At 47.2% G+C, this 24877-nt stretch overlaps 2 protein-coding genes across 11 annotated transcripts; one reads left to right on the top strand and one right to left on the bottom strand.

Moving 5' to 3' along the window:
- Positions 1 to 699: 699 nt before the first annotated feature.
- Positions 700 to 9587, top strand: HVCN1 (hydrogen voltage gated channel 1). 10 transcript variants are annotated; one of them, XM_081966316.1, is made up of 6 exons: positions 700 to 1007; positions 5550 to 5790; positions 6716 to 6820; positions 7642 to 7873; positions 8612 to 8724; positions 9115 to 9587. In XM_081966316.1, the coding sequence occupies exons 2-6, from the start codon at positions 5587 to 5589 to the stop codon at positions 9178 to 9180; spliced, it is 720 nt and encodes a 239-aa protein (XP_081822442.1). In that variant the 5' UTR covers positions 700 to 1007; positions 5550 to 5586; the 3' UTR covers positions 9181 to 9587. The 10 variants fall into 10 exon arrangements, with proteins under 10 accessions (XP_081822442.1, XP_081822446.1, XP_081822448.1 ...); XM_081966320.1 differs by lacking the exon at positions 700 to 1007 and adding an exon at positions 1036 to 1197; XM_081966322.1 differs by lacking the exon at positions 700 to 1007 and adding an exon at positions 1244 to 1374.
- A 147-nt stretch (positions 9588 to 9734) lies between these two features.
- TCTN1 (tectonic family member 1) lies at positions 9735 to 20310 on the bottom strand. The gene is made up of 14 exons (XM_081966313.1): positions 19935 to 20310; positions 18936 to 19056; positions 17378 to 17508; positions 16668 to 16837; positions 16360 to 16444; positions 15538 to 15647; positions 15295 to 15315; positions 14496 to 14621; positions 13690 to 13815; positions 13268 to 13350; positions 12760 to 12900; positions 11666 to 11819; positions 10537 to 10662; positions 9735 to 10228 (listed from the first exon to the last, which is right to left on the bottom strand). Exons 1-14 carry the CDS (start codon positions 20236 to 20238, stop codon positions 10085 to 10087), a joined length of 1842 nt encoding a protein of 613 aa, XP_081822439.1. The 5' UTR covers positions 20239 to 20310; the 3' UTR covers positions 9735 to 10084.
- Positions 20311 to 24877: the final 4567 nt, after the last annotated feature.

The following is a 24877-nucleotide window of genomic DNA, read 5'->3' as shown; positions in this document are numbered from 1 at the left end:
CCATTGATACCCATTGTCATAGGGGCACTGGGCACCATGTCCAAGAATTTTACAAACACTTCTTGCTTTATAATAAATAATAAAAAGTTTATAATAAATCCTATCTAAAGAGGTGAAAACTTAGCAAAGAGAGCCTCAAGAAGGGCTCGGGCATTTTTCTCGTAGGATCAGTAAATTGGGGCTCTTGAGATTTGGGGTGTTTGATGGAAGGCATGGCCACCTCTGGCCTTCTCTGATTGAGAGGTGATCATCACCATGGAGAAAGCTGTCCACTTTTAGGAGCACATTGACTCCACTGGAAGGTGGAAGTGTTGGGTGGGCAGAAGACTTCTCTGGAGTCCCATGGGGGACCCCGCCTGGTTATCCTCAAAAACGTGATCTTTGCCGGAGGGAACCGTGGCAGGAGTGGACTGCTTACCCATCCTGGAGCAAGCCAGCAGAGACCATGGGGCACCGCCCTGCCCTTCCCACCCCTTAAATGGGTCAGGGGCAGAAGCAGCGAGGGTGGCCTTACAAAAGGTGCCACCAGGAGGGGCTAAGGTCCCATGCATTTACTAACATTTTACTCAAAAGGCTTCTTGGCTCCCAAAAGAAAGGGAGGGAGGGAGGAGGGCGGGGAGGTTTTATCTGCAGTCACAGATCAAGGCATCGCAGCTCTGTGGTCCTTGACTGAAGCAGCACACCCGGCTTGGAACTGGGGGGTGGGGAGTGGGGGCGTTTTAAGACAAAACGGGTGGAAAGAACCCCGGAGGGTCAAGCCACCCCCTCCACCCCCTCCCCAGACCCCTCCCGCTCTGGAGGGGCCAGCCTGAAGGCGCCAGGCCAAGGGTTGCGCAGCCCTTCAGCCGCAGCGGGGTTGCCTGGCCGGCCAACCTCACTTGCAAATCGGGCCAAATTCAACCGCCAGCTGAAGGAGACCTTTTGCCCGGGACCTTCCCCCGCCTGGCTGCGCACTCGGCCGGGCTGAAAGCGGGCAGGCAGCGGAGCCTGGAAATCGGCAGCCCCAGGTGGGAAGCCGCCGGAGCCCCTTCCCCGATCCCCGCCGGCTGCGCGGAAGAGCCGCCCTCTGGTTAGCCGGGCTGCCCGCCTCCTCCTCCTCCTCCATCCAGAGGCGCCAAGGGGGCGGGGGAGGCGGAGTGGGAGGCGGCGGCCCCTCCAACCCGGCCAGGCTGGCCAAGCGGCTCGTGGCCCCGCACGGTACGGCAAGGGGGGGACCGAGAGGGAGGGAAGGAGGGGGGACCGAGAGGGCGGGAGCCCCCAGGGGAGTCCAGGCGGGGACCCTCGCCCATCGCGTGGCCGACGCCAGCAGCCCCTTCGCCCTCCTTGCAGTCCCGGGACGACGCTGGGAGCCGGGCCTCCCCTGCCCCTCCCCAGGTTTGTTTTTTGGGGGGGGTCTGCTTCCCAGCCCTGGAGACGTGAAGCGACGGGTGGGGTGGGGTCTCCGCCAGCACTTGGCTCGGGCGCCCGAAACCTCCTTGCCTCGGCTCAGCCCTGCCGGACGGGGCGAGAGGCGGCTCTGCTCGTCTGGAAGCGGCCGATGCGGGCTTGGAGGTGGGGACGAGGGGAAGGAGGGAGCCGCTGGCAGGATCGGCTGTGGATGGAGCTTGGGCAAGGCCCCTGTTGCATCCCAAGAGGCTAACCAGGGGCCACATCAGGGGTCTCCAAAGTTGGCAGCCTTCACGTTTGGGCGGACTTCAACTCCCAGAATCCCCCAGCCAGCCCTCGGGTCCGCCTCATTAGAGCAATGGGCTTAGAAGGGGTCAGTCCAGCCAGGGTGGGTTTTACACCTGGGGGTAATCCTAGCCTAGCCCAGCTGGCTGGGGAATTCTGGGAGTTGAAGTCCACCAGTTGACCAATTTGGAGACCCCTATGCTCTAATGGGACACGGTGGCTCAGTGGCTAAGCTTGTCGATCAGAAAGGTCGGTGGTTCAGATCCCTAGCTCCGTGTAATGGAGTGAGCTCCCGTGACTCGTCCCAGCTTCTGCCAACCTAGCAGTTTGAAAGCAGGTAAAAAATGCAAGTAGAAAAATAGGAGCCACCTTTGGTGGGAAGGGAACAGCCTTCCGTGCGCCTTCGGCATTGAGTCATGCCAGCCACATGACTGTCTTCGAACAACGCTGGCTCTTTGGCTTTGAAACGGAGCTGAGCAGCACCCCCTAGAGTCAGGAACGACTAGCACAGATGTGCGAGGGGAACCTTTACATTTATACTCTAATAGACCCAGTGTTACCCCAGTGATTTCACTGCAGACACCGTTGTTCTCAAGAAATGTAAATTTGTGGCTAAACATCACGAAATAAAAATAACCCTCCTCAGAGAGGAAAAAAGCCCTCCACAAAATTTGTTTTGCAAATGAGAAAAAGAGGAACTTTTTTTCAGTATTAATAAAGAATTTAAAAAGCTTGGCTTTTTAACTGTGGAAGGAAGGGCCTTTCACTTAAAAAAGAAAAAGAAATTTGAAATGCAGAAAATATAGAAGGAAGCTGGGCGATTATTTAAAGATGTTCATATAAATGATCTCCAACAGGATATTAGCAGAAGTTTGAAACAAGAGTTGACAGGGATTTAAGTCTGGAAAGTGTTGCTCAAAAGTGGAATCTTTTGTCATTTGTGGCTTTTGATAACGTGAGTTATGTTGAGACAAAACACACAAAAAAGGGAAGAATTTGGACTTTGAGGAAGGGCTGAAAGCATTAAAAACAGAGACATTTTAATTGAGGATGTGGGGAGGGACAGTTTTCTGGGCAAGCAAGAGGCCCCACTTCCAAATTACAGAAATATAAGGAGGGTTGTTGATGAGGGGAGGGGTCTTCTCGATCCTAGAAAAGTTGTGAAAGTTCTTAAAAGGAGGAGGGGGCGGATGGCAAGAAAAGTCAATTAATCCCTTGAGTTGGTTCCAGTGGAAGGCAGAGAATATTTAACTAAGGCAGATTTTCCTGCAAGCTTTGGTGAGCTCCCTAGGCGCTTTGGAGTGGACAAGTTGCGCTCAGCAAAGGTCAGCAAAATGGAGAGGTGGACTCACAAGAGAGGGCAGATGCCTCCAGGCCTTCGGCTCAAAGTCCAACATTGGGGGGATTCTGGAAGGTGAAGGTGCCAGGTTGGGAAGGCAGCACAGCAGTGAGTGTACAATTAGCGATTTGCTTGGGTTTGACAGAGAGTTGTGGCCTATTCAACAAATTGTGGTTAAACCAGGAGGCAGCCTCCCCCTTTTAGCATCGTAGGAGTAGAGCAGATCTGCCTCTCTTCCCAGGTGGATGAAAGATGGCTAAGTGATAGTTTATGGGAAGCTAGGATTTCCCCACTGGTTTGGTTGGCCAGATGACCCAAGAGTCTTCCTTGAAAGTGAAGTCCAGGTTTCCCAGACAGGCATCAGGTGAAACATTCATTACTCCATGTCTGGAAAGGTTCCTTCTTTATAGCTTGGATGGGGTTAATCTTACAGCTTTCCAAGAAAGCAAACCAACAAACCAGAATAGGAGCTTTCTAAAGCCCAGGAGACCTTGAGGTTCTCCTGTCTCAGCTATGCCCCCTCTTCTTCTATGGGGTTTAGGACACTCATTGGAGACTCTTGGAGTAGAACATGCAGCAACACTTACATTCTGAGTTAAGCACCAGCTGTCAACGGAGCCATTGGTTTTTGTAATCCATGATTAATGGCTTAGGATGGTTCTTGAACTCAACCACTTTGGGTTTAGTCAAGAAACAGGTATTACTTTCCTTTCTTGGAGCGGTCTATTTTAAGAGCCGGCTGCTATAAATAGGTGAAATCCTGATTTCCAAGGCTGAGCTCAGAAGGGCTTTCTCTTTTACACAACCGTTGCTATAAATTGTTCGACAGGATTGCGGATTGTGTAAGCGTGTAACCCTGAGCTGATGTTCCCACCCATAGGTTTAGCCCAACACGTTCAAGTCCAGGGTGAGGGAAGAGCAGGGTCCACCGTAGACGAGCAAAGTATGTGCCGTTTGTTTGGGGAGAAACACCGAGATGTTTCTTCGTGCTTAAAAATATTTAAAAATAGACCGCTGTCGTTTTGCAATAACCTTGAGCGTTTCAAGAGAATTCCTTGTTGTTTCCGTAAACCGCACGCTCTTCCCCCAGGCCCTAAAGGAGAGTGGGGTTGTTTGTTGCTAGACAATATTCAACGATAACCCCTTCTGGGCAGCAAATAGATAAGGAGGTTGTAAATCCTGATCCTGATTAGATTAGGGTTAGGTCGGAGAGCTTTTGCATAGCCATGAAAACCTGTTCCTCCAATTACCTGGAAGCTGTTTGCGAAGAGGACCATAAACCAGCAATGGCTGGTATTTATTTGGCCACTATGGTACCATAAACAGAGCAGAAATCTGTGCCAGCTAGTTCCCTCAACCGGAGCCCACTCCGGTGGCACTAAAGCCAATCGCTCGCACTCTGGGCTAGTTTAGGCAAGTCCTTGCCCCTCCCGGTGGGTCTTCCTTCTGCAGGAGCTGATGCCATCTCAGCCAAGGACAAGGAGAATTGTCCTAGCCATGGTTTGTACCCACAACAAACAGAGGGGAGCGAGGATGGCTCTTCTCTTAAGGACAGCGGTTGGCTAACCCCTCCTGGGTGGGCTTTCCCCTCCTCCGCCTCTCCTTTATCACAGAAAAGGTTGCGACAGGAATGTCTTATGCAAAATAGAACAAACAGGAAACGTGGGTTTTTTTTGTTCTCCTTTGCCTCTCCTATAAGCCAGCAAAGGTCTCTTTAGCACGGCAGGCAGGCAGGCAGGCAGCCTCTCTCCGAGGAGGGCTCTGGGGGACCCTCTTGCTTTGCCTTGAGGTTCCTTGGCAGGAGAGAGGCAGGCTCAGTGGGCGGACAAGGAGAGCTTGGACACGGTAAGAGGGAGACGATCTTGGGGGTGCTCCGAGGATCAGGACTGGCTTCCTGCGTGGTGGTTGTGTGTCGTAATTCCCTTCTTCTTCTTCTTCTTCTTCTTCAAGGAAGCCTTTCCGCCCTGCTTCCCTTATATTATTTCTCCTCGCAGCGTCTCGTAGGAAAGATTAGTTTCTTAACCCTCTTTTTCTTTACGTAACTCCTGGGCTTTTGCCCATGCTGTGGGCGGCCTTCTGGCTTCACTGAGTGCTCCTAGTAGGAAAAGTGATTGAAGGGTAGAATAGTGAATTAGGGAAGTAGCAAATTTCCTGGTGGTGATGATTTGCTAAAATTCTATGTTATCTGGCTGTCAAGTGACTCTGGGTGGGTTTGTTTGAGTAGCGCCTGGGGTGATGCTATCTGCTGGGGAGGTGCCTTACATTGAGTAGGGATCTGGACTCGGTCACCTAAATCGGGGATCTCCAAACTTGACAATTTTTAAGACTTGTGGATTTCAACCACTCTCAGAATTGATTCCCCGTGCTGGCTGTGGAAGTCCACAAATCTTAAAAGTTGCCAAGTCCGGAAGCCCCTGAAAAACCGATCACTTTAGCTCCACGATTCCGTTTCCCCCTTGTCTCTTTTTACCTGCCCATGAATGTCTCCCGAGGAAGGCGATTGACCAAGCCTTGACTTAACCAAGTTCTGCTGCTGTAGCTGTTCTCCAGGGGTGCTGTCCTATTGAGCGACCACCATGTCGATGTATCTGAAACACTTCACGGTGGTGGGAGACGACACTGCCCAGTGGAACAACGACTACAAGAAATGGAAGGAGGAAGAGGTCGAAGAGGAAGGAGAAGGGAAGCCGCCAGAGGTCGCGGTGAAAGTCGAATCGGCGCCCAGGCGTCCAACCTTCCGAGATGTTATGAAAAGGCTCTTCGAATCCCACAAGTTCCAGGTATGGATGTGGGCATCCTCAGGTGCCTGCCTCCCTGGTCTCTCTTATCCCAGTTCACACAAGACGATACTGATAATCTTGGGTGCCACCTTGTCGCATGGTTGATATATATGCTGGGTTGCTCCATTTGGTCTTAATCCTGGATTGTTGATCCATCATCTTCGCTTGTTTGGAATTGCACTGTAAGTCACTGACGATAATGTCCAAATCCCAGGTATGGTTTGTGCCACATCTCTGGCCAAAACCAAAGAAATGACCTTCTGCCATAACTAGCATTGTGAACCTAGCCAGTCCTGGTTTATTCAGCAAACCGCAGAAGTAAATCATGGCATTTCGTGGTTCTGCGCACATTTTCGAACAAGTTTATCATTGTGGGGTGCTTGCTGATTGTAGTTGTTTCATTACCAAACTAGGTAACATCATCAGTGCTAGTAGGGTGTGGGGTTTGGTCTCATTTCATATACTAGTGGTTTGCCCTATCAGTTTAGGTGGGAGTGAGTTTGCTGGTTCCTCGACTGGGCTCTTGTTTATCGTTAGCTTGTTCACTTGAGTTGGGTTACCATTCCCGGTTTCCCAGTCAGGTGGCCAATGCTTTAACCTGGGCCCCTTTTAAGATGCGTGGACTTCACGCTGGCTGAGGAATTCTGGGAGTTGAAGTCCACACATTTTAAAGTGGTTGAGAAACACGATTTTTCACTATCACTATTCATTTTTTTCAATCGTTTTTTTTTTGGGGGGGGGGGGAAAGAATTAAGAAATGCTAAAATGGGATGGTCCCAATTGTTCTCCCCTTCCCCTGCACTTATGTGTTGGGCTGCAGTTATTTTTGCTGCCTACGGGTACGGGAACCAACCTCGACATCTGCTGATGGACTTCCAAGAACATTTTATCCTTTTTACCTGAATGCTTCCCCTTTTCCTCCTAGATCGTGGTGGTTTGCCTGGTGATCTTGGATGCTGTGTTGGTGCTGGGAGAGCTGCTTCTGGATCTGAAGATCATTCACCCGGACCAAGAGGAGATCGCACCAAGGGTGAGAATAATGGGCGGAGAGGAGACTCTCGGGGCAGGAGGTGCCTTACGATCATCCAGAAAGTTGTGGTGGGAACTATGTCCGGGGCCTCTATTTTGGAAAAAGCAAAAAGAGAGCAATTTTGAACCCTTCATGCAAAGATAAGCTTGGGTCTAGAGAGCTGAGGTGGTGCAGTGGTTGGAGTGCAGTACTGCAGGCTACTTCAGCTGGCTGCTAGCTGCAGTTCGGCAACTCAAATCTCACCGGCTCAAGGTTAACTCAGCCTTCCGTCCTTCTGAGGTGGGTAAAATGAGGACCCAGATTGTTGGGGGCAAGACGCTGTGAGCCTGTTCCCAGTGCGCTCATGCGCAGAGCTGCCAGAACAGTTAAGACAAAAGGGGCGAGTAAGGCTTGGGGAGATGATTGGCCCCTCCCATAAGACATAAAGGAGGAGTAAAGGCACGTGAGCCTTTGCAGGAAGCAACTTTGTTCGTTCTGGTCAGCTAATTGCCAATTAGGTCTTTGGCAGAGTTTTGAGGGAGATAAAAGATGGGTGCTTATCAGCCTTATCCCGAAAGACTTTGGCAGACTTATGTTGGACTCTTTACAAACTATTTGTGACTCATCACGGGCTGCGAATGAACATAATTCACAGCCATTGAAATAAAAAGAGGGTTTTTGGGACTAAGAGTGTGCTTTATACTGTCTCAGGAAGTCTAGGTCAGAAAAAATAATAATTTTAAAAAAGGTGAAGAGCAATTGTCTTGTGCCCTCTCCAAACTCCCCCGTTGTATCCTGGGCGGCTTTGTCACCTACCTGTGGCTCCTTCTGTGTTCCCCCAGGTCCTTCACTACCTGAGCCTTTCCATCCTCTCCCTCTTCCTGGTGGAACTCAGCCTCAAGCTCTTCACCTACCGCCTGGAGTTCTTCCACCACAAGTTCGAAGTCTTGGACGCCGTGGTGGTGGTCGTCTCCTTCATCCTGGACATTGTGGTCATTTCCCAGGAGCATCAGTTTGAAGCGCTCGGCCTGCTGATTCTGCTCAGGCTGTGGCGGGTAGCCAGGATCATCAACGGTACGTCTGGAAAGCAGGATGGTTTGAAGGGCAACGCTGGGTCTTTAAACTCTGTGTCTGCTTTAACCCAAGAACGCTTGAAACGCTTGAGTGGGAATTTTCTCCTTCTTTTGGGGTCGGCTAAACTCTTGGCTCCCTGACCTAAAGACTGAGGCTTGGACAACCTGATCTTGAGGGTTTCCATGCTGTTTTTCTCTTTCTGATTTCTGCCTTCTTCTCTCCTGTCCATCATATCCTGTCTTTACATAACACCTCCTGCTTTGCCAAAGCCCATTGGTTCAATGGCTTTCAGACCCCCCAAGTAACAATAACAAGAGTTGGAAGGCACCTTAGAGGTCTTCTAGTCCAACCCCTGCTCAAGCAGCAACAAACCCTAGACCATGCCAGACAAATGGCTGTCCAATCTCTTTTTAAAAATCTCCAGTGTTGGAACACCTACGACTTCTGGTGGCGAGCTGTTCCACTGATTAATTGTTCTCACTGCCAGGAAATTTCCCCATTGGTTCTAGATTGGTTTTCTCCTTGATTAGTTTCCATCTTTTTGAGAATTTGATAATAGCACTGGAAAGTTTTGAGTTAGCCTCCAGGTTTGTCCATGTTTATGTAACCCTCGCCCTCCGTTCCCTTTTCTGTCATGGCTTCCTAAGCAGGATGTTTGCTGTAAATATGTTGGCAGTGCTAATTTTTAAGTGGCCGATAGTTTTTGTGAACTGTCTTATCCTTCAATTCCATCTGCAGGAATCATCTTATCCGTGAAGACCCGCACGGAGCAGCAGATCTCCACGCTGAAGCAAGCCAATCTGCAGCTGAGTAGCAAAGTCCAGCAGCTGGAAAGCAGCTGTGCTGAGAAGGTAAGTTTTTAATGCCTTCAAGGGGATTGCCTTGCATCCAGCAGGAGCCACAGGATTTCTGTGCTACTGGCCACCGAATGTATTCCAATGTAATGGCGCAGCTTTGATTTTGCTCTTACAGAACCCTTTGGGTTGGGTTTGTTTTTTTTCATGCAATCTAAAAGGTAGCTGGGAACAAAGGAGTGGAAAAGAATCAATAGCGATGGCTGAGAAGATTCAGATGTTTATTCAATAGTTAAGATGCAATTGGCCATAGAGCTTTTAAAGCTCTCACAGCTTTTAAACTCCACTTTTTCTTGTCTGTCCCCCCCCTCCCCCCAAAATGGAAAAGGGCTGTTGATAAAAAAGATGCATCGAGGGAAATCACCTGCCCTTCTTTTTCTTCAACAGGAAATAGAAATTGAAAGGCTGAACAATCTCATGAAGCAACATGGGCTCCTCAACCAGGCCAAATAAGACGCCTGACCTGGACCTACGGAGGCCAAACCTCTTCCTTGGATTCTCTTCTGGCCCTGAGAAAACTAGTTTTGTGTTTACAGGGTGACCTTGTAAACAGATCCTTTGGCACATTGATCCGCACGCCGGCTGCTTTCCTCCGGAGCTGATGCCCTTCAGATAGAGCGGACGCTGCCGCCTTCCGCCATCCTCCCAGTCCTGCTCGGAGGCCGGTTTGGTTGGAGGGCACCCAGCTGGGGACTCGGCTGGCCTAGATCTCTCTTCTGGGGACCCGACGTGGGTAGAACAGCTCCAGCACTCTAAAATGAACTCTGCCGTTCTTTCTTGTACAGCTGTACAGTTTCACAAGACTTAGGGGAAATAATAATAATAATAATAATGTAATAAATTCAAATCCATGCTGGGAATTGGCCTCCGGTAGTTCTCCAAAGCTGCCCTCGTAAGAGTCGGAAGGGGTTTCTTCAGGTACGAGGGCAGAATCCTCCTCCAACGTCCCTGTTTCAGAATGGGAATTCTTTATTTTTCTGGTGCCCTTTGAGCTCCATTAACGATGGCATCTTAAGTTCCTGAAGGCCCCCCGTTATACTTGACTTGGGGTATAGCAAGCCAAGTTCTCCAACCAGGGACCTCCACCTCCCAGCCTTCCCATCTGCTTGCTTCTCCTGTGCAGTAGCGCCTGGCAGAATCCATGCCTCGGTCCGTATTCACTTATCAACTAGCCTTCAACCAAACTCTGCCAAGGTCCACCGTAATCCCAGCCGGGAGTCTTCCCAAAATCGATGCTGCCAGAAGTGACTTTGCTCTCTGTTCCCTTGGATGCAACAACTTTTTTCCACTTCAGCCTGGCTCTGAAGAACGCCCCCCCCCCTTTAAAAGAAAAGGAGGCCGGCCTCTTCAGGGGGTTTCAAACAAAAGGGAAGAAGAAATCAAAGGGCAGGTGGGCCTCGATGGTGGGCCAAGCTTTGTATCCTGGCTGTGCAGGGGCAGAGATATCCACAAAGGAGACGGAGCTGAGTATCTCCACAATGCTTTCACTTCCTGGCTCGACCTGTGAGAGAGAGAGAGACCCCATCAGACCACCACTTTCCCCCCAAATGGGATCTAGACCAGTGTTTCTCAACTTCTGCAACTTTAAGGTGTGTGGACTACGACGCCCAGAATTCCCCGCCCAGCCGTGCTGCCAGGAGTCAGTTACCCGTTCAGAAGAGAATGCCAGTTTTATTGGGCAGATGTCTTAACACCCACTCACCGTCCCTTGCGATCACGGAATGAGTGCGCTAAAGTTAAAAATAAGCTCCCAGTGTTCTTCCATCCCCCCCCCCCCCAACCACCCTTTCCCAGAAATTCACCACCCACCTTGGGTAAGGCAGCCGTCCTTATGGTCACTGTGACGCTCTCGGTCTTAGCCTGGGGGTTCACCAAGGAGCCGTATTTAGTCCACTTCACTTGCACTTCAAAGGACATGGGGATTTCACAGGTGGCCTGGAAGGGAGTCAGAAGTCTGCCGGTCACAAGGCCTGCTTTGCATGAGGGGAGGGGAGGGGCCCTTCCCCCCACCCCCCCTCCAGCTAAGTATGCAGGATGTCACCTACTGCATTTTGTCCCGTAAACAGGGCTTGGAGCGTTTTGAGTCAGCGGTGAGAGTGCAGATTGCTAAGATAAGAATGAAAGCAGCCCCCAAACTGCTTGGGGACATTTGTAAATTCCCCAGCATTGTTTTGTGCTGTGTTTCGAGTTTTTTTTTTAAGCTAGCCTACATATTACAGATTTACAGATTATCAGAGTTGGAAGGGACCTTGTAGGTCATCTAATCCAACCACCACCCCCAAAGCAGGACACCTTCCACTGTTTCTGACAGATGGCAGCCCAGTCTCTTCTTGAAAGCCTCCAGGGATGAAGCTCCCACAACTTCCAAAGGCAACTTCTGCTCCATGGGTTGATTGCTCTCACTGTCAGGAAATTTCTATTTATTTCCATGCTGAATCTCTCCTCGGTCACTTTCCATCCATTCTTCCTTTGAAAAATAGCTTGACTCCCTCTTCTTTGGGGCAACCCCTGAGATATTGGACAACTGCTATCCAGTCTCCCCTGGTCCTTCTCTTCACTAGACTAGCCATGCCCAGTTCCTGCAACCGTCCATCCTATGTTTAGCCAGTCCCCTCATCATCCTAGTTGCTCTTCTCTGCACTCTTTCTAGAGTCTCAACATCTTTTTTTATAATGTGGTGACCAAAACAGGATGCAGTATTCCAGGTGTGGTCTTACTAAGGCTTTATAGAGTGGTATTAGTCCCTCACTATAGTTTGTAGAACTATATTCTAGAATGATAGAATTCTCACAATAGTTTGCAGAACCCAAAGGAAGTGGCTGTTACATAGCCTATTTGCATCCCCCACCCCCTAAATAGTCTCGGGGTAGAGTTTCTCTTCCAGCACAGTTCTTGAGGTGAAGAAGACATCCACCCAGATATTAGTCTGACTTCTTACCGGTTTGGTGGAATTGTAAGAGATTTGGACCCAGTCCGGTCCGTTCTGAGGCAAGGAATCTCCAAAAGAGGCCACGTAGTCTGGGAAATTTTGGCCCTTCAGCACCCTTAGGATCTCTGGCGCCAGAAGCGTACATTCAGCACTGTCGGGAATGCTTCAAGAAAGAAAGCGGTCATCAGCAACCGGGGAGGATGGCTGTGTAAATGGATTTCATCTCCCTGTGGAAGAGCTAAGTGAAACTGGGCTTGTGTTCTTTTGAAAGTTGGGATGAGGTTACTCAGAAATAAGCAGAGGAAAAATAAAAGTGGTGACTTTCAGAAGAGGGCGGAGAAACCCCCCCCTCATCCCGCCACAAAAGCCCCCTAGCAATTCCTGAGGATTTCGGGACCAGAAAGACTGACCACCACGCTGGACAGGGTAGTTGTGGCATGTTGTGGCCTGCCGCAGGGCAGAGTCAAGCAGTGAGGAGGTTGGGGAGGGAGCATGGGCCAGTCCTGTGGGGTTGAGGAAAGCTCAGAGGAGGGCTCTGCGTCGGACGCAGAGAGGGAGCTAAACAGCAGTGAGGCAGAGGAACAGCTGGAGCCTGTTCCCAGTGTGCACATGCGCACAGCTGCCAGAAGACAAGAGCAACTAAGAAAGCAGGGTCCACTTGGGAGTAAAGCCACACCTTAGAGGTGATTGGCCCCTCCCAGAGGAAACAAAGGAGGAACAAACAGGGAGGGGGCTTTTGAGGAAACAATTTGTTCATTCGGTCGTGTCAAGAGTGGAAAGTTCTGTTTGTGACTGTAAGACACTCTGTGCCAAGTTTTGCCTTGCCCTGTGTTTGGAAACTAGTATTTGGCAGCTCTCTAAACGAGGTAAGGTGCGTGTGGATGGATTTCTCTGAAAAACTGCTTACTAAGCGTTGCCGACTGAGTGAAAGGAATTCACAGTCGTGTAAAGAAAAAAGGTTTTGGTGGGACCAAGACTCTGCTTCTTGCATTCTAAGGAAGCCTGGGCCAGAACATTGCAATGAACGCACCCATCCACCTTCCCGGCATCCAGGTAAGGAGGAGAGACAACTTGTCCGAACAGTAGCGCAGCTTATTCCTTACCGCACTTTGCATCCGGAGACCATATCGTACCCAAACAGTATTGGGGTTCGGCTCCCTTCTGCCTGGAAACAATCCTGGGCTGGGGTGCTTTTCATCATGGTCAGCTGGCTTCCTTGGTTCAGACTCTGAATGACCCCCGAGGTGAACGCAGCGAGTGAAGGAAAAACAAAGTGGTGCAACTGGGCTTAGGGTTTCTTTAATCGTGGATTCCTGAATTAGCCCCAATTAGAAGGATTTGCACAATACGTACATCCTAGGTTGTGGCTTGCAAACCTGAGGGCAGAATTGGTACAAGAAGCAGCAGAACCGATTCAAAGCAAGGGCTGAGCCCAGCTCCACAATGCCAGCTACGGGTAGTCCTTGACTTACAAAGATTCATTTAGTGACGGTTTGAAGCTACAATGGCCCTGAAAAAGGCACTGATGATTGTTGTTCCACGCTTATGACTCTTGCAGCACCCGTTTTCCAGAGTGAGTTTTGCTTAAATAATGGAGGAAAAAAAGGATATCCAGTGGATCTGAATCCCGCTCTTATCGGTAACCCAATGAGATAACCGGGGCTTCCGCTGAAAGGAACCGGCTGAGTATCTTGCTGTTCAAAAAAATAAATGTTGCAAATTACTGTTTTTTCACTTTGCTTTGAATACCAGGCCACAAATCTCTTAGAATTGTAGAGACTGCTTTATTAAGTAGCTATTATTATTATTATTATTATTATTATTATTATTATTATTATTATTATTATTATTATTGTGACCTGCAGTAGAGAAACAATGACTCAAACAAATCAGAGCTGAAATTGAAATATAAACCTTTAACGCTTCCCCCTTCCTTCTGAGAAATACTTTTCTTCCAGTGTGAAGTCTCCAGGGCCCTGAGGGGGGGAAATTCAATATTAAAAAAACCCACATTCTCATAATTTAGGAGTTACCTGTATGAAACGGATGGCAAACATCTGCTGCAGAAAAACGACACTGGTATGAACTGTCCCCAGAACCAGCGAGACGGTTGCCCCCACGATTTCACCTGCCTCGGTGAAGGTCATAACGTAACTGGCCTGAAAGGCAAGGGTGATTTACTTTGTTTGACTCAGGTGCTGCCCGACTCCAAATTTACTCTAGGTGGCTCACAACATCTGGCTTTTATAGGGCTTTTATATTCCTGTTGTGGCCCGCCAGCAGAGCTGGCAGCAGATTCAGACAGTGAGGAGGTTGGGGAGGAACCTGGGCCAGTCCTGGAGTCTGTGGAAGGCTCTGTGTCGGGGGCAGAGAGGGGGCCAGGGCCGTCTGACAGTTCCAGAAGAGTTCCAGAAGATGGGTGCCATAATCAAGCCAAACAAAAATGCCCTTCTTTCTCTCGTGTTTCAGTGTTTTTAGTTCGGCAAATGCAACAAAGTCGAGGCTCCCTTAAACCCAGGTAGCCTTTCTGCTAGGCTCAGCCAACCTGGGATAATTCATAAACTGTCCATGGTTAACATAAACCAGGCCTGTCCAACACGGGCAGCTAGTTACGCAGCCCCACAAGATCGTAAACTTTTTAAAGGTTACTTTTACATGGTCTTTAAGGCACAAGACAATTCCTCTCCACTCAAGGCAGACCAGGCAAGCCAAAAGGTTGGACATGCCTGACATAAATCTTGGTTTTAACTGAGGTAGTGAAGAGAGTGTCAAACATTCCACGTTTTCTCTGGGACTTAAGTGCAAAAGTTTGTTGTTCCTGCACGAAAGAGTTGCCTACCTCAAGAACGACGTTGCTGCACGACTGATTATTTAACGCAGGGAGCAACACCGCGTCTGCGTTAGCCAGGCGAGTGCGCAGCCCCTCCGGCACCTGAATTGTGATGGACTGGATGGTGACGTTGACCTGAAATGATTCATAAGCGACCACCACTTGATACAAGTTCGCTCTGTACACAGGCAGGATTCAGACATTACGGCTGGTGTTTTAGCCCTAGGGTGTGGTTTGTTTAAACTATGATTAAACCACATACACACTAGTGACACATAGCCCTAGGAAAGAGCAGGGAAAGTTATCTGGGAAAAACAAATATTCTCCCTTATCCTTCATGTAATTGACAGTTGTTCAAGGAAAAATTGACATGCTCCTTTAAAAAAGCCCTCTCTCGGGGAAAGTTTTCTGTTCTGGAATCCCTGAAATGTTTTAAGGTAAAATTTTACTCATCATGCAGGGTAAGAAAAATCTTAATAAGATCATACGTAGAGGCGAATTCGTTTCCATTTTTCCCCCAAAGGAAGCAAAGATAGCAGAGAAGCACCTGCTGCCTCTTTCTCCTTGGCCCTGTCCAGATGCATCCTTTGGGCCGCACCCGCCTGCTTCCAAGGAGAGCAAGTTTGCTTTGCAACCGTTTTAAAATTCACCCACCAAAATAGAGATGTCACTCGGAAGATCCACCTAGTGTTAACCGCCCCGTTATTTCTTAATTATAGTGGGAGAGTTGCCATTAAGTATCATTAAGTACAATCTGCCTACAGAGGCATTATAAATGGCTCAAAGTGGGAATTAAAATTAAACTTACTGTTTGGCTCGAATTGGGTACCTAATGGGAATTAAAGAAGAAGAAGAAGTCGTCAAGTTTCAGGTAAAGCGTTGCCACGTATAGTACAAACGACAAACTGGCTGGCCTTGCCCTAACCTCTGGGCATCCGTGTCAGAGAACTCTTTTGTCTCTGAATGAAAAATAAACCACTGTTCTGAGTTCACCCCCCACCTTTCCATTCGTGTTTTGTGCATTCTAAAGGCTCCCAAAATAAGCACTCACCGCCAAAATGCTAAAATTGGTGTAAAACAGCATGCTGAGTTCGGGAAGTGCGGTGCATTCCTCCATCTTCATGGCCGTGTTACATTTTTCAGCCTGGCTCATTAAGAAGCCTGGGGAAAGCAGCAAAGAACAGGATTCAGAGGGAAATCTTCTTCTTGGGGAAGATTAGATCCCTTTTAAGGATTAAATTAAAAGCCCCAGAATGCACGGCTTAGAGTGGGCTCCATTGCAGCAAGCTGTCTTTTCTCTCCCTTCATTTCTGTAATTCATACGCATATGTGCTCCCCCTTATTTACTTAGAAAATATTAAATATCTAAACACGTGTGTGAATTACAACAAAGGAAGTTCAGATTAATTCAGAACAGAAACTTGTGATAAAAGAAGCCTCGTCCAAACTTCCCTGCAGCCCCATCTAGCTGAGGATGATGGTTGTGGTAAGAAGGACACTGTAACTGGATGGCAACTGCTGTCCAGGGCTTTAGCTAGAGATACAGTGCAGGCATAGTTTCTCTACCTCCAGCTCAGAAATCTTAAGCCCCAGTTTTGTATTTCATCCACATCCACTAAATTTGGGCCTTCCTTTCAAAGTTTCTACGGCAACTCTTAGAAACACAAATCCTTCACACACACAAATTGTGAAGCCAGACAAAAACCCTTCGGGCAGAGCCATCTTGTTGGGTTTCCTTCAGGGAGGTAAGATGGGGCCTATGGGAGATCCCGTAGTCGAGAAAAACAGAGCACAACAGGACATTTTATTCCAAGCCCCTGTCCCTAAACAACAACCCAGGAGTAGCTCCAGAAGGAAGAAGCTGTTCTCTGACCTGCAGGGTTGTCATAAGCACAGTGGGAAAAAAGTGGAGCAGGCAGCCTCAGAAAGCCGTCGGTGGTTTGAATGAGATCCTTAAACTGTCAAAGGACAAGAAAAGAAACTTCATTTTCCACCAGGAAGAAGTTCCACAGTCCCCGTTCATCCCTGGGAAGCTTTTGCTCGGCCTTCTCCAGCCCCGAGTATCAGCCTTAGGGAAACTGCTTAGACGTTAGACAGACATGTGAAGCCCCTGCGTTTGTCCCCTGGACCAAAATCTAAAGTGGCTTCAGGAGATGGGATGTGCAAAGAGGAGCTCTTTACTTTGTATCTGCTGGTGTCGTTTGCACCAGCCTCACGCGGGGTCCCTGACTCCGCTTCCAACACGAGATCCTTTCCAGTAGCAAAGCTGCCCCTGTCAAATTCTTGAAGGAGCCTGTCGAAATTCTGCAGAGTGGGTATTTCTGGAGCTTGGAAGGAGAGGCCAGCTTTATCTGCAAAAAGAAAAGGAAAGAAAAAGAAAGAAAGCTTGAGAAGTACATCCCATTGCATCGGGGCATTTTGGAACTAGATCCCTGCATGTCCTGAGCATTGTGATTGTATGGGAAAAAAACACCTTGCTACTTGTTTTTCAACATCTTAATTGCTACCCCTGGCTACCTTTCTCTCTTCAGAAATGGAAGGAAACACACTGGAACAATAAAGCTTCATCTTTTGACTTGGCTCTTCAGGATGGGGGATGTGTACTGATGTTGCAAGTCTTGGACATGATCAGGGGGAGAAAAAGTCATTTTATTTGAATTAAATATTTCATATGCTCTCCAAACTTGGCTGGCTGAGGAATTCTGGGAGATGAAGTCCACCAGTTGCAAAGTGGTCAAATTTGGAGAGACTGACCTAGATGGCCACTAACCTCAACAAGTGATGTGTTTTTTCAACCACTGTTGAACTCCCCTCAAGTACTATCCTATCCCATCAGTTTTACTTATCCTCAGAGTGACATATTCAACGAGGCTTTGGTCTGTTCTACTTACAGTTGGAGGTCTGAAGGCAGAACACAGAGGGGTTGACTTTTTCGACCAGCTGAAATATCCTTTCTGGTGGCTGAACTGATTGATCTATGGAATAGAGGGCTTCTGGTTGTCTGCAGAAATGCCCATCACCTCTAGAGAAAATAAAAGCTTGTCAGCATTTTAATCTTTTTTACACACAGGAATGCTCTTTTTCCTCCATGGAGGGGGAAAAAAATCCATTCGGAAAAAAATGGTTGTTGAAACAAGGCACATAAATGATTTAAAAAACCCTCTGAAATCAAACCACCAGGTGCAAATAGTCAGTAGCGCAAATGGATTTGAAAAAATATTTTAGACAATGTAATAACAAGGGGTCAAATGTTAAGCCAGACCTTCCAGAAGCCAATGCATTCAACCGACCTGTGCCTCTCTACTGATACTTCATTTCATAGGTAAAAATTCATTTAGTAGTCAGCTTTAACTCTGACACGCCTAACGGTTCTCAAAATACTGAGTGTAGGTGGCAATTGGCACAGGGGCCAAATAAAAGCTGGGATTAAACCTTAGGGTGGCACAATTCTTGTTCCAAAGAGCTGTGGATTTTTTCTGCAAGGAGACACGCTGAGGTCTTGTGAGGGGAAAGAGAGCAGTTGGATAAATGAAGCCGGTGGTTTTGAATAGACCTGTGAAGAAGAGATGGCTCTGGAAAAGGGCTACAAAATCTGTCTTGGGAGGCTGCAACAGGAAACTTGCTGGCATATTGATATTTAAATAGGGCATCGCTAATCCACAAAGGTTTAATTTGGTTGTCAAATTCACAATGCATAAGAACACCAGAGGAGAAAGAAGCCGTGGAAAGGAGAGTGGGGAGGCTGCCAAAAAGGAAATGGCATACAGAACAAGTAACAATAAAACAGGATGCAGATTGCAATGGGTTATTAATAGTGCACCCAGTGTTCAAAAATGCACCCCTAAAAATATCTCGGTAGGCACAGAGGTATTTGTTCCAATATGGAGAAGTAGACAAATACTTTTGTTTTTGAATCCAGAGACATGAAAGTGGGCACCAAAATGAAAGCAAGTGGCAATTCTGTTATGTAAAGGGCTGATGCGGAATTTAGCAAATGCAAAACATTTTATCTCGTGCTTTGCATTTTTGACTCTATTTAATTTGCGTAGTGTTCAAATGATTGAATTCCGCTATGTACCTAGCAGCCAAAAAACCTCTCTGCAAGGAAGCCTCACAGGCTCAGAAAAGCTTTCTCCCCAGCACGCTGGTATTTCACTTCACAGGCACTGTGACTCGGAAAAGCTTTTCATGAAACCCCTCTGCCCTCTGTATTCTGCACCGGGACTATTTCATGAGGAGACTGTGCCACTTCAAAAGCTGCTTATTTGAACCAGATCCTACTTTCATTCTATTAATATACATTTTTTGCTTTAATCTGAGGGACATTGCCCCAGGGACTGCATCCTCCATTTGCCATTCTGATGTGGCAAGTTCAAACAGAGTGCATTCGAGATCTCTGCGGACACGTCCAAAGGAACATTTGCGTCAGTCTAGAACAGGCGCACTTACGTGACAACGGGAACCGAACAGGCAGTAAAGACGCTGAAATCCACAGCTGTGCAAACAGGATCGCAACAACAATTTACATCACACTGATTCTCCAGCAGGTCACAGACGCAGAGCTCGGTCACTGAAAAATAGATTTGACAAGAATAGTAGTGAATAGTTAAGTAATAATAATAAAAAGAACCTTGAATGCAATTTCAAAACATCTGGAGCACCTCTTGAATATCATCAGCATTGGGAAATCTCATCGATCAATTGCAAAAGGCAAATCGATTTGGTGGAATAGCTGACAACCTGCGATGATGTCTTAGACACCATCAAAAAACCTGCATAGATGGATAAAATGCCGAATTCAGACTGAACATCTGGCTGACTGTTCAATGAACCATAGTTTATTAAATATGCATGCCCTCCCCCCACTGCCAGAAACAGTGAACATCATTTTGCATGAACTATTTCAATTCACAGCAATTGAACCGAAAAATATTTCAGCTCAAGATTTCTTTTCTTTTAGCCATGTATACACATGGGATTTACCAAGGAGAAAAACCATGGAAATAGGGCCGTAGATGCTCTGGTAATGATCCAGACTTACAACTAAGTTATCAGGCCTGAACTGAATGAATTGACATAAGTTTTCTTTTTCTTTTTAAGAAAAATTATACTGTTGTACTTCCATTTGTTTATTTTTATCCCTTTGCTATTCTTGTCTTTACACTTTTTAAAAAATCATTTTCCGTTTTATTGTTATAAGCCGCCTGGTGTAGCCCCATGGCGAGATAGGCGGCAAATAAATATAACAAATAAATAGAATAAATAGAATTTCCAGACTCCTTAGGCTTGCTTCCTATAGCCCAGGATGCTGGGAACTGTAGTCCCGCCTGCCGCAGCGATGAAGGGACAGCCAGAGCCCCTCTCCTCCCGCCAGCTTCTTTCGCCCCGAGACGCCGGCATGACTGCTCCTGTCCATGGAGGCGCCATCAGCCCCCACAGGAGACCCACCCTTGGTCACGGGCGCCGGCCACGGGCCGACATGAGACGGCGTTTGGGGAGACGTGTGACGGGGGCTGGATGCCTCGACGGGGCCCGCCGTCGACATCGCCTGGCTGAGGGGCGAAAGAGGAGGGCCCTCTGTTGTTGTTGTTGTCGACCACGCCGCGGTGGCTCCGCCCGGGCTGGTGGCCGGTTTCGAAGGGACTTCGCTCGTCGGGCCGGCCGTGGACGGGCAAACCCCGGGTAGCAGCAAGAGAAAGAGAACGGCCCGCCTCAGGAGAAGCGGCGGCGGCGGCCCCCCTGGCCGCCTCATCCCGCCTGCTAGGCAGCAGCGGCCTAGGCCTCAGTTGGACGCCCGGGGCTGGTAACCATGGAGACGCGCAAGGCACGCTGGGAGCCTTCGGCGCTCTAGGAGGCGTCGGTCGAAGCATGTCGGGAAACGCGTTGCCAGGTAACGGCTTAACGTTGTAGCCCCTCCCTCCAGTAGCAATTTTTTCCCCTTGTTAGGAATTCTGGGACTTGTAGTCTCAGCAGGTTTGGCGCCGCTTCCCACGGTAATTCTGTTATGTTGTTCCATTGATAATGCCAGCTTTACTAGGGTATCAATTGTGCCAACTGGGCTTTGTGTTATTTAGTCTGGGGGACATGACGGGGCTGAGAGAGGCTTCAACGAGAATGGAGGAGCTACAGGCAGAGATAATAGTTTAAAAAACCAGTAACTGCTCACTCAAAAGGCTAAGTTGGATTGGACACCCCAAGATTTAAGGCCTGTGGACTTCAACTCCCAGAATTTCCCAGCCAGCATGAGGCTTAAAGTTATGATACTTATACAGGGGGATATTCGTAAATTGTAATATCTGTAAGCCAGGCTGTCCAAACTTGGGAACTCTTTAAGACTTGTGGACTTCAACTCCCAGAATTCCCCAGCCAGCTTCAGAATCTTGTGCAGCCAGAAGCTTCTACATTGTAAAATTAAATTAAGTGTTCCCCTGGTTATTAAATGAAAAAGTCCTTTTGTCTATCAAGGTCCCGAGAGGAGCATTTAATATGCTTCTGTAGCTCCACCATTTCAACTGCAGGGGGAGGACGGTACCAGAAGTTATTTTGACAGTACAAAGAAAGCTAGAAAAATACAAGCTGCAAAGGAACTAAACTAAACTTTTTTTTAAAAAAAAAGTTTCAGCTTGTGTGCAAATGTCAAATTTTCCACCACTGTCATGTTTCCAACCAGGGTGAGCTGATGACTCACTCCTTACCCAAGCAAGAATGGATGTATAATGAACACCAAGCTTCTCATTGGGGGGGGGGGGGGGGGGCATTTTCTGACTTCACATCCATCTTTGGCATTATTTATAAGGAGCTATTTTTGCACATTTTACAGAAGTACACTTAACTGCTTGTGTTTCGTCAAGTTTGAGACACACACACACACACACACACACACCCAAATGCACTGTTTGTCCTGTCATGAGCCTAATGACTAACAAGCTCAGTATGTGGTTATGTAAATCAGCCTCAAACTTTCCAAAATCTCTCAAAATGAATGTGAAGCAACTCCTATACACCTCACGTTATTAAGAATAACAGACTGTTCTTAATCAAGAATCTTCCATTCTTACTTCAGCCAAATATCTTCACCACCAGTATTTCCCTCCTCCCTGATTTCCAGATGTTGTTGTTGGGTGGGTGGCAAAATCACAAACTCTCTGATTTGAGATTAAAATGTAGATAAAAGGACTGCTGATGGCTGTTGTCAATCATAGCCATATAAAAACCTTCACATCCATTTTTTGGGGGAAATAGAAACATACTGAGATACAAATATACAGTTTAAAAGATGATACGAGTGGAATTATTATAGGTAAATGCAATGTGGAAGAGGAAATTTATTTCTATGTAAATATGAGACCGCTGTAATTTCATCCCGAAAATCCATTAAGAGTGAAGAAGAAAATAAGGGCAACAACAGAAGGAGGGAGAAAGAAGAGGGAAAAGAAGAAAGGGTAAAGGAGAGGAAGTAAGGGAGGGGTAGTAAGAGTAGGAGAGAGGGTAAGGAGGAGGAGAAGAGAGGAGGAGTGGGGGAAAGGGAGGGGAAGAAGAAAAGAGGAAGGAGAGGATGAAAGAAGAAGGGAGAGAAGGGAGGTAGGGAAGAAAGAAGGCGAAGGTTGCAAAACAAGATGGATGTACCGGGTGGAAAGAAAGAGATTCCGATTATGCTTTGTATATTTTTAAACAGATTGTGATTTAATTTTAATTTAATTTTATTTGATTTCTAGACCACCCCCTCTCCCCGAAGGGACTTGGGCCGGTGCCGAAGGGACTCGGGGCGGTGATAAATGCTAGAAGACAACAGGTAAATATTAAGAGTACTTATGAGAATGTATATTTGTGAATATATATATATATATGGAAAGGAAAAAAATAAAAGTTTTTACAGAAAAAAAGACCTTTGCATCCAGAAGTATATTTCCTCATAGGAAACACTGGAGCAATATTTCTCAACCCCAGCAGGTTCTGGATATGTGGACTTCATCTCCCAGAATTCCCTACTCCCCATGGAGACTGGGGAATTCTGGGCAGCACACCTCTTAAAGCGACGCTTTTTCTAAAGAGTAGCCGAAAACAGGGCTGCTGTGCTTGTGTAACACTTGTGGGTTTATCAGGAATGTGCACTGGGGAATAATGGAATTGTAGTTCCAAAACTATCTGGAGAGATTTGATTTATGCAATTTACAACTTTAATTCATATCATTCCAAATTGCCTGGGATCTTAGGAGGTGGGTGACTTAATAAGCTGATGTAATCAAACAAATAGACTGTTTATTGCTAAATGTAACATTATGCCAACATTAAATCATAAAATGGGGCAAAACTCACTTAACAATTTTTTCACTTAGCAACATAAATTTTGGGCTCAATTGTGATTGTAATTCGAGAACATACAGTATATACAAAGAGTAATTTACTCCCTTGTAGAATAGAATAGACACAAATAATTTGTCTTTGGCGCATATTTAGTTTGTCAAACAAATTGACCTGAAATGTTCTCAGATTCTCCCAAATTGTCTCTCACACACACACCTCACAAAGGAGCAAAGTGCATGTCTTTGGTGACGCTGTAGGAAGACAATCCTCCCTATTCAAAGTCCACATTGCCAGTTGGAAAACAACATTTTGCTTTGCAAGGAATGTTGCATGTCAGAGCTGCACCACAATACACAATTTGAACGTAAAAAAAAGGCTTGCAGTGGTACAGCGTGCTCCACAACAGATCCGAAGCAGGCTAGGCTTGCCTTGGATTCAGGGTTTAAGGAAGAGGAAAAGGTGATTGAAGCCCCTGCAACAAGGTTTCCTAACCTCGGCAATTGTGAGACCTGTGGACTTCAACTCAGTGGGTGCTGGGGAATTCTGGGAGTTGAAGTCCTCATGTCTTAAGAGTTGCCAAGGTTGATCAATCCTGCTCTTAAGCTACAGATAAAAAGCAGGTGAAGGCGAAATCAAGGGTGCAATGAAATCCAGCAAGTTCCAGCAAGAAGATAATGAATTCCAATGCTTGCCACCGCAGTGTTTATTACTAGATTTAAGGCAGGGGTGAAATCCAGCAGGTTCTGACAGGTTCTGGAGAACCGGTAGCGGAAATTTTGAGTAGTTCGGAGAACCGGCAAATGCCACCTCTGGCTGGCCCCCAGAGCAGGGTGGGAAAGGGGATTTTGTAGTATCCGTCCCCTGCCACACCCACCAAGCCACGCACGGAGAACCAGTAGTAAAAAAAAATTGAATTTCACCACTGGGAGAAACCATTTATTTCGGATGAAGACAATAAGATGGGTAATAGCAAACTCGCAGATTCTCTGTGCTTAGAAAAAGCTGTAAGTGAAAATGGTGCTTATTATTATTATTATTATTATTATTATTATTATTATTATTATTATTTTGAATGGTTTGCAAATGAGGAACAGAGGGCGTTTTCAAACAGCCACCCTTCCATCGTAGGAGAAAAGAATCCAGGAACCATTTGATGCAAGCATGGCAATTAGAGGAGCAGCTAGTCAGGCTGAAGAAGAATGCAGAGATGGAGCCGATTAAAGCACTGTGGCGGTTAGGAAAAGGGCGAGTCGGGATTACAATCTCGCTTCCCGGGTACTCCGGCTTGAAAACGGCATGCCAAGGACAAGGAAGGCCACACCTGAATGGAAACTGAACAAGGGTGGCGAAATCTCTCCTTGGCTAAGATTTTATCGACTTCCAGATGCTACTTTTTCAAAACTGAGAGGAGGAAGAGGAGGAGGAGGGGAGGTTGGCAGTTCAGCTCCCCGATTGCAAAATTGCTCTCCTGAATTGTCCATCTGGGCATCCCTCGGGAAGATCCATTTAAGCAACTTCACGTTTGGAGAAATCTGCTGTTGGAAGAAACGCCCTTCTGGGTTCAGTTCCAAGTGGGGGAGAAAGGCACTGGAAAAACGGAGGCTGCTTGGAAAGACGGTTGAATGGTGGACAGGATCACGTGGCTTGAGCTCCTGAACAGAAAAGGGGGACCCCATGCTTCCAGATGTTGGGTGAAGAAGAGAAAAGATGTTGAAAGTCCCTGGTTTTATGCCCTCTCTGGTCTTTGATCTTGATCTTGTATTCTGATTGGTCGTCAGGCTCCCATGGGGCCACGCAGGGGCAACTCTAGGCTGTCTTGAATTCAGGTTTGGTTGAGCCTTGCTTCTTCCCAGGTGCCCTGTGGTGAGATGGGTAAAGGGCTAATCCTATCGTGCCTTAATCCCATCGCCCTGGACCTGAAGGGGGGAGATCTTTGTTATGTAGAATAGACTGGCTCAGGCCTTTTATTTATTTATTTTTAAATAGTTTTTATTGAACATTTTAATCTTTAAAAACAGAAAGAAAAAACACAACAAGAAAAAAAAACACAAAACATGCATAATAATGTAAAGCAATTATACAGACTT

The sequence above is a fragment of the Natrix helvetica genome, assembly GCF_964273705.1.
Source record: "Natrix helvetica genome assembly, chromosome: 14".
In the NCBI taxonomy this organism is placed as follows: domain Eukaryota; kingdom Metazoa; phylum Chordata; class Lepidosauria; order Squamata; family Natricidae; genus Natrix; species Natrix helvetica.
Note: the sequence above shows the minus strand (reverse complement) of the source record. Positions and strands in the feature narration are given on the sequence as shown.

Excerpts from the sequence above, each read along its gene's own strand:
- HVCN1 (XM_081966316.1), top strand. The coding sequence starts at position 5,587 with ATGTCGATGTATCTGAAACACTTCACGGTGGTGGGAGACGACACTGCC. Across the intron at positions 5,791-6,715 it reads TCGAATCCCACAAGTTCCAG|ATCGTGGTGGTTTGCCTGGT; the intron begins GTATGGATGTGG and ends TTTTCCTCCTAG. Across the intron at positions 6,821-7,641 it reads AAGAGGAGATCGCACCAAGG|GTCCTTCACTACCTGAGCCT; the intron begins GTGAGAATAATG and ends GTGTTCCCCCAG.
- TCTN1 (XM_081966313.1), bottom strand. The coding sequence starts at position 20,238 with ATGAGGCGGCCAGGGGGGCCGCCGCCGCCGCTTCTCCTGAGGCGGGCC. Across the intron at positions 19,057-19,934 it reads GCCGGCGCCCGTGACCAAGG|TGACCGAGCTCTGCGTCTGT; the intron begins GTGGGTCTCCTG and ends TCTATTTTTCAG. Across the intron at positions 13,816-14,495 it reads GCAGCAACGTCGTTCTTGAG|GCCAGTTACGTTATGACCTT; the intron begins GTAGGCAACTCT and ends CTTGCCTTTCAG.